At 41.6% G+C, this 8,936-nt stretch overlaps 1 protein-coding gene across 1 annotated transcript; it reads right to left on the bottom strand.

Moving 5' to 3' along the window:
- Window positions 1–5,164: 5,164 nt before the first annotated feature.
- Window positions 5,165–7,430, bottom strand: SSMEM1 (serine rich single-pass membrane protein 1; the record flags this gene model as incomplete). The annotated part of the gene is made up of 2 exons (XM_080831454.1): window positions 5,165–5,658; window positions 7,376–7,430. The coding sequence occupies 2 exons, from the start codon at window positions 7,428–7,430 to the stop codon at window positions 5,165–5,167; spliced, it is 549 nt and encodes a 182-aa protein (XP_080687580.1).
- Window positions 7,431–8,936: the final 1,506 nt, after the last annotated feature.

Below are 8,936 nucleotides of genomic sequence, written 5' to 3'. Positions count from 1 at the left end.
AGTATAATTTAATTCAAGCTTTTCACTAATCTAGACGCTTGGCCCATCCTACGGTATGGGTGAAGATTTACTAAGTACTTGCATACAGCAGTCCGGGATGCGATTCTCTAACTTAGTGGAATAAGTTGGCTGATCCAGAAAAATCTACAAAGAAAGCTACTCCAGAGCCGTGGCTTTTACTTTGTATCTTACCATGGTAAGAAACACATTTTGCATTGCAACTCAGTCCTCACACACTGAAACAAAAACAATGCTTACCCTTATTATGTGCCATGCACTGTTATTTTCTATTTATTTTTTAATAAATGCTAGTCACAACCCTCTAAATTGACTCCACAATCCATGAATGGGGTTGCTGTTTTGGAAACACTGGGATCTGTGGGGAGACAGTTCTCCGTCCTGAGAGAAAGGGGTGGGGATGGGGAAGAGCTGTGGTTGCTTCTGGTTTCCTTGGCAGTGTCCTCTCTAGCTCTCCACTCACATCTTTGGCCATCCACCTCACTGCTTGAGTCACTACTGTCTCTTGTTCCTGGACACTGAAGAGCTCATTTCTACCCTCACCAGCCCTTGAGCCAAGTTCCCAGTTCCTCCAGTTCCCACCCATCCCCTTTTCTTCAAAAGACCACCCCGAGTTTCAGCCTGATCTATGGATAAGTTGGCCAAGCTGACCACTGCAGACGAGCTGAGCCTCTCCACTCAACAGCAGGGACCCTCCCCAGCTTAACGACTCCCATCTCTGACTCTTGGCTCCATTTTCCACTAACAGTCCTCTGGTCTCTGGACTGAGTTTGGTATTTGGATCTCCCAAGTTCTTATCTAATTGCTCTCCATTAAGAACATGGATAACGTTATTATCATCACGGTAAAAACAACATCTTTGTGGCCAGACAAAACCCAGGACCCAGCTCCCCCATACTCACCAGCTGTGTGACCTTGAGTAGGTCATTTAATTTCCCTGCCCCTCAGTTTCATCATCTATAAAATTGGGAACATATCTGTTTTGCAGGCTTGTGAAGGGTAATAATCCTTATAAAATGCTTACTTCGGTGCCTGGCACATAACAAGCACTCTCTAAATGTTGCCTATTCTCAGTACTATTGCTGCTTTTAATGTTGGCTTAGATTTAACCTACTGGATCATTTCTTCTCCCACCAAAACCACACCACTCCTGGAAGGCAGATACTGGTTCAGAGTTTGAGACTGCATACCCTGTGGACACAGTTCCCGTCCCCCATTCACCATCCCCTCTCCAAATTACCTCCTGGGTGATACTCTTATTCTTTCCCATATCCATCTCAGTTAGACTCTCGTTTCCATCCCATATTTCTCTGCATCGCAGTTCTTGCCAAGAATTGTGATGCTTGAAGTAAGTGGACAGGGGTCAGTGCTGATCCTTTAGCTGAGTAAAGGGACCACAGATAGGTGGCAAGCCCAAGAATTCCATGCCTCCCCTCAAGGAAGCTACCCTAACAGGTTATAACCTCCTACCATGAAAATCAGAGGTGGCCTGCTTTATCCCATGCAGCAAGCGGGGACTGATGAAGGGACTGTATAGCGGCCCAGGGACCCCATCCTGATAGCTCACGCCAGGCTCTGCATACAAGCAACACCCAGCCATGACTAGTGCTTGCTGCCCTGGCTTCATGAACTGTCTGCCACCTCATGGGTATTGTTCCTCACTCAGTAATCCAGTTCCAACGTGCCTGGCTGTACTTTTGCAGCTGCCCTACCATGTCCTTGCCTTATTCCTTTGATTCCGTGATTTCTCTGGCTTTGGATGTCTTCCCACCTGTGTTTGGCCTCTGTTTTGCTTTAATGTACTCACAGATTACCCTATCTCATATCGATAGTCCCTGCTTTAACTTAATCCTAATTCCTTCTTATATCCCTCACTATCTCCTACCCTCTCAATCTGCTCTAGCCCCCTGGACAAGAAAAGTAGCTGTCTGTGACATGACTCTTCAGATAATAATGTCATTGGTTTATATTCTAGATGCATAAGCAAAACATTTGGGGCATGGGTCCTTACTCTGTTATCTGGAAAATAGCCCTCATCCTCCGTTTCCTGGTGAGATTATATCTGCTTGGGACATGCCTGATGGCTGTGTGAGAGGTGGTGATGGACTTACCTTGAAATCAGGATCTTTCATCTTCAGAGAATAATGGCTAAGATCATTGTAATTAAGAGCCCAAACTCTGAAGCCAGGCCATGTGGGTCTAAATCCTGTCCCTGCAACTTGCTATTGTATTTTGAGCTTGTTTTTTTTTTGGGGGGGGGGTGTCTGTCTGAGAGAACAAAGTTGAGGAGGGTGTCAAGGAGTAAGGGAAGTTTTCATGGAAAAGGTTGATGCTTGAGTATCTCTTGAAGTCCTGCTTTTTGCTCATGGCCTCAGACCTATTCAGGCAAACTGAACAAGACAGTCTCCACAAATAAGCTCAGAAATGTCACCCCATGTCCTGGATTCTAGTGGCCTCATTCCAGCAGTCGGGACTCCCACATTGCCCGCCCCCCCAACCCAGGTTCCTGTGCTGCAATCAGTTAAGAAAGCTACTATTAGCAGGAGTAACCAAAGTCATAGCTTGTGGTCCCTCTGCCAGTGAGTCATGAAGGGCTTAGTCCTTATTATCAGGCAGCAGTCTTTATCTTATTTGTAATACCAAAGTCCTTCCCCAAGACTTAAGCCCTTTTTTGAACTCCAGCCCAGTGATTACAGTCCCTGCTGTTTATCTTCTCTTTGCCAGCCCGCCCTCTTCTCTGGAATCGGGGCCCTCTTTTATATCCCAGCTGGGGTTCTGCTATCCACCTGGAGAAGGGTCTCCAGAATGGCCACCCATCTACTAAAGCCGGCCTGAATACCCCACCACTGGGGTTCCCACTTACCTGGAAAGCCCAACCCCATGCATGTCTAGATTGCGGCTAACTGTCAATAAAGACTCTCTCTGACCCAACTTTAGTCAGGCTCCTCTGAGCCCTCTTTAAGAGCAGATCTCTACTTTGGTGTCTGGCCCAGTTTGGGTAAGAATCCTGCTAAGTAAGTTTATTGAGAGTCCCCCACCCTTGATATCTGATCAAGTTTTTCATCCACTATCTTTGATGTCTGAGTCCTGGGCTGCCTTTAGCAAGAATCCTGTTAGGTTAGTTTAGCAGGAATCCCCCTACCCTTTGATGTCTCTGGTAATTTTCCATTCACTGACCCCCTTCCTCTGCTCCTTGGCTATCAATCACAACTTGTTCTTGCTGTATTTGGAGTTGAACTTGACCTTTCTCTCCTATTGCAATAGATTTAACCCCTATTACAATAGTTTTTTTCTCTCCAAGGTATGGTTGATAGATTTATTTTCTTTTCTAGCATTTTGTGGCCTAGTTATTTTTTTAATTCTTCAATCTTTTTTTTTAATTTTATTTATTTATTTGACGGAGATCACAAGTAGATGGAGAGGCAGGCAAAGAGAGAGAGGAGGAAGCAGCCTCCCTGCTGAGCAGAGAAGCCCATATGGGGCTCGATCCCAGGACCCTGGGAACATGACCCGAGCTGAAGGCAGAGGCTTTAACCCACTGAGCCGCCCAGGCGCCCCTAATTCTTCAATCTTAACCTTATTGAGTTATAATCCCAACTTTATAGTATAAGTTTAAGGTGTACAACATGGTGATTTGATACACATATATATTGTGAAAGATGACCACAATAAGATTAGTTAACACATGTCCCACCTCACATGACTACCATTTTGTTGTGTGTGGTGAGAACATTTTAGATTTACTCTTAGCAACTTTCAACTGTGTAATTGTAACAGCATTGTTAATTACAGTCACCATGCTGTACATTAAATGACCCAAAACTTATTCAACTAAAAGTTTGACCAACATCTCCTCATTTTCCCCAGCCTCCGCCCCTGGGAACCACCACTGTATTCTCTGTTTATGTGAGTTTGGCTCTTTCAGATTACATGTATAAATGAGATGACAGTATATGTCTTTTTTGGTCTGACTTATTTAAAAATATGGAATGCTCCACCAGTTTGCGTGTCCACCTTGCCCAGGAGCCATGCTAATCTTCCATTGTTCCAGTTTTAGTATATGTGCTGCCAAAGTGAGCACTATAGTTGTCTTGAATAAAGTCCTCCCCACAATATTTAATAAGTGTCCGGGGCACCTGGTTGGCTCAGTCGGTTAAGCATCTGTCTTTTCCTTAGGTCATGATCTTGGGGTCCTAGGATCAAGCCCCTCATCGGGCTCCCTGCTCAGAGGAAACCTGCTTCTCCCTTTCCCTCCTGTGCTTTCTCCCTTTCCCACTCTCAAATAAATAAATAAAATCTAAAAACAAAAACAAAGGGGCACCTGGGTGGCTCAGTTAAGTTGGGTGTCTGCCTTCAGCTCAGGTCATAACCCCAAGCTCCTGGGATGAAGCCCCGCATTGGGCTCCCTGCTTGGTGGGGAGTCTGCTTCTCCTTTTCTTGCTCCCCCTTCTTGTGCTCTTTCTCTGTCAAATAAATAAGTAAAATCTTAAAAAAAAAAAAAAAGGTGTCAAAATAATTTTTTTCTTTAACATTTGCCATGGCCTTTGGACAATAACCATGTGGACAACCCATGGCCACCCTCTGGGCCATACTGCCTTCCCTCCTTGTTCTACTCTGGGAATCAGGTCTTTTTCCAGGCTCTCGAGTTCTTCTTCCTCACCAACTGTAACTGACACACGTGCAACAACACAGCTCAGGTAGAGTCACCTGAAAATATGGACCTAGAGAATACAGTCCATTCCATGCCAACCAATGTCACCTAATTCAGTCAGTCAATCAAAACATACAAATAAATTTAAATGGTTTCTGAACATAAATATATTTTCAAAGAGCTTCCTTATTTGTATTACAGACATAAACAAAATACATACACTCAAGGAATAAAATAGGTCTTGTGCTCTTTTGAATTAAAAAATCATAGTAGAAGCAGATCTATGATGTTCCAATGGTGCCATAAACAAATTCACAGGCCTGTTTTTGGATAAAGGGTTATCTGAAATTTTACCTCTTGGGTTTCAAGTATGTTTTTGTTGTTAGTAGGGAGACTTTATTGTAAAAGCCTCTGCACCTAGAGCTCTGGTGATTTTTTTTATGTTTCATTCATCTCTTTCATCCGGCTGCAAGTAAGGTAAGGACTTGATAAAATTCAAAATTTACTGAATTTTGTATTATTGTCAGGTACACAATTTTCCTCTTGATTATCTCCCTTCACATGGCTTACTGAAGTACTTTGAAGGAAGTGGCGGGTCAACCATTCATTGGTTCTCATGGCTTTGCAGTGGAGGCAGGTCCTTTCCCTGATTTGGCAACTTCCCACATTCCTTGGCCTCTGAGCTAGTTTTCTCTTCTTAATACTAGCTGGTGATGGATGGTGTTCACTTTCACTCTCCTTCCATGAGGAGGCTCCCGAGTTCGATTCTTCACTGTCACACTCAGTAGTATCACTATCGTGTTGGATCTGATTCACCTGGCTGAACTGAGAATGGCGCCTGGCTCGTCTTTGTTCAAGATAGGCATTGACCAAAGCCACTTCTGAGTCAGTTACAGGGGTAAGTTGGCTCTGCTTTGGTTTTTTCATCATTTGTAAAGAGTCCCAGTCACCATCTTTGCTTTGCCGCTTATAGGAAGTTTCTTTGCTTGCTAACAACCAATGAAACAAATCAAGATGTTAGGCATATCATTGGTTACTGCAACTTCGTATTACATAAGGAAGCCTATGGCATGTATGGACTCACTCTCTGTTGCCATTTGGCAAGCCACCACTTGTCTCGGCTCATTTGCAAGCATTGGCAACTGCCTGCCTTTTCCGGTATGATACCAAGTCCTCTAAAGACCAGAGGGGTCAAATAGACGCTTGACACATTGTTTTTGAAGCCTTGTGGACCCCTGATATAAGATCAAGGGAAAGGTCACCAAGCTTTTCCAGAGAAGGACACTTTTTTCCCTTGCCTTGAAGTCTTAAAGATTCAAGTATGTATGTGCATGTGATTTGGATAGCAGGAAACTAAAAATGGTCTTTTCTTTACACAGTGCCGTGCTGGAGTTGTCTTCTACCAGCTAGCTCACAAGAACAGAGGGTTAAACTTACAGGAATTCTGTGAGATGGTTGTTAAAACATAGCCTGTTAGTCAAAATTAAATTATACAAACTTACCATTAAATCCATTTATTACACATAAATGTAATAAATATTCTAAGCTAATCAGTTCCTAATTATTTTATTAGATTTTATTAAGAAATAGCTCTTGAAGCTATTTATGTCTGTGGTGTCTGGATATTGGAAATACCGTGTAATGGTGTGTTACCGTGCATCTCTTCCCAACTCCACTTCAGTAACATCATGTTGGTAATTTGCAATCAGTGTGGGCGGGATAAAAAGCAATGAGCACTAAAAATCAGGTCTCGTTTATGATTTTGTTGATTGTCTTGGCTTAAAGTGGAAAAGAACATGTTACTAACATAGATTACATTTAGAAGTGTCATCCTTTAGCTACTACATTGTGAATCGCACCCCAAAACAAGGAAATATCCTTCCAGAGTATTCTAAAATGATTATCCAATTCAGGAAAGAAGTCGTATCATTGACAACCAAGTTAAGTTATAACATACATCTTCCCGCTTCCTTCATCTTACTCCTTAACTTAAAAGAAACATAACATTCATATAGGACTACACTTGTTCACCCACTGCAGCCGTCGGTTGGCTTAGGATGCAAGGGTCTGGCAGAAATTTTGGGAAGTGCTTTGTCAAATTGGCAGACTATTACCATAAAGTGTATTTTGTATTTTGTTACTTGTAAATTGTGTGATATACATCCTTTATATTGGCAACATTAAAAAAAACAAAAACAAAAACTTGCGGGGCGCCTGGGTGGCTCAGTGGGTTAAAGCCTCTGCCTTCAGCTCAGGTCACAATCCCAGGGTCCTGGGATCGAGCCCTGAATCAGGCTTTCTGCTCAGCAGGGAACCTGCTTCCCCCTCTCTCTCTGCCTGCCTCTCTGCCTACTTGTGATCTCTGTCTGTCAAATAAATAAATAAAATCTTTAAAAAAAAAAAGTGTCATATAAAGCTCATAGTCCTATAGCAACACTAACAATAAAGTTGTATGAAAGGCAAATTATAAGCAGGGAGAATGCTTGAGGAATGAAAAGAGAACTTGAACTCTACATACTAATAATTTATGGCCTCTAGCAGCTCTACTGAAGCAGCTAAGCTGTCCTGTGCTAAAGCAAGAGGCCCATCCAAGGGGATCACCACAGGTCTGGGGAGGCCCTATAACCACGCTCGGTTGTTTGCTTTCCACACTCAGCACATATTTCTCTCATCATAGTTCAATACCAAATATGTACCAGCTCTCACCTTTACTGATTGAAGTGCTGGTCCCACTGTCTTCATCCTTTTTCTTCTCTGACATCTGTTTCAGAAATACAGGTCAGTAATAGTAGTCTCAGTTGGCTGTTTTTCAAGTCCATAGAACACTGTTGCCCTAGACTCTTGGGCAATGTCTAATTTTAAACATTCAGTACAATTCAATAAATTCTTATGGAGTTCCTATTAGAGTGATCATCTCATCTACTGCCCACTGGAAGACCAGGCTTTGATAGCGGAGTCTGCCAAAAAGTTTTGAACCAAGCCAAATGGAACAAAGACTTGAAAGAAAATAATACTGATGAAGATCTATGGGTTGTAAAGTTTTCCTGTACTCACATTATAAAGAAATATCATTGAAATATCATTTAAAAACAGATTTGATCGTACTGGGATTCATTTTAAATTCATTTAAATTACTTTGTAAAGACTTTATCAGGTCATCTTTTTTGTAATCCTTGAAGATCTTTACCAGAGTTCATAAACTTACTATCTCCCAAGTCCTTCCAAGACTTTCCTCTAAAATGCAATTATCTATGGATTTGGCAACAGAAAAGAAATGTATTTCTTTGAATAGTTCCTCAAATACCGTAGCCCAATACTCCATAAATAAATTTGTCCCATTGTTCAGATTAGTGTCCCATTTTTTGATGCTGAACATGATTTCACTAAAATATAAATATAAAACAATTCTTTCAGAATGTATCAAAACTTTAGAAATACTCATAACACTTTTGACATGTAATAATGCCTACTAGGAATCTATCACCAGGAAATAACCCCTCAAAGAGAGAAAACTTTATGTACAAAAATAATCACAGTGTAATTAGGATAATATAAAATTCAAAGGTAGGCAATGGTTAAATTACAGACAATCATAATATATAGTTGTAAAAATTATTATAAGAAAAGCATGTCTCAACATGAGGAAATACACGTTGTACTACTACATTAAAAATCAAGATACAGATTTGTAGGGGTGCCTGGGTGGCTCAGTGGGTTAAAGCCTCTGCCTTTGGCTCAGGTCATGATCCCAGGGTCCTGGGATGGAGCCCCGCATCAGGCTCTCTGCTCGGCAGGGGGCCTGCTTCCTCCTCTCTCTGTCTCTGCCTGCCTCTCTGCCTACTTGTCTGTCAAATAAATAAATAAAATCTTTTTTTTTTAATAAATAAAATCTTTAAAAAAAAAGATACAAATTTGTATATGCAGTACAATCACAAGAAGGCTAAAAACATGAAAAGACTTTAAACAATGTGCACAAGTGTTAGCAATGGTTGACTGTGAGTGAAACAGTGATACTTTTCCTTCTAACTTTTCAAGTTGTCTACATTTGGGGAAAACAATGAATTTTTGTAGAAAGTCAAACTTCCTTTGGGTTGAAAATGCCGTACCTGGGTATTCATAGCTACAATCCAGGATCCTTGGCCCATTCCTTTCTTAATATCTGATCTCTACAATAGCAGGCAAGTACCTTTAATGAGATACCTCTCTGCTTTTTGGGTTACTACAAACATTCTCTGAAAAAACTTAAGAGTGGAATCCTCTTTTGAGA

The sequence above is a fragment of the Martes martes genome (genome assembly GCF_963455335.1).
Source record: "Martes martes genome assembly, contig: scaffold_241, whole genome shotgun sequence".
In the NCBI taxonomy this organism is placed as follows: Eukaryota; Metazoa; Chordata; class Mammalia; order Carnivora; family Mustelidae; genus Martes; species Martes martes.
The sequence above is the reverse complement of the archived record's forward strand: the minus strand, read 5'-3'. Positions and strand labels throughout refer to the sequence as shown.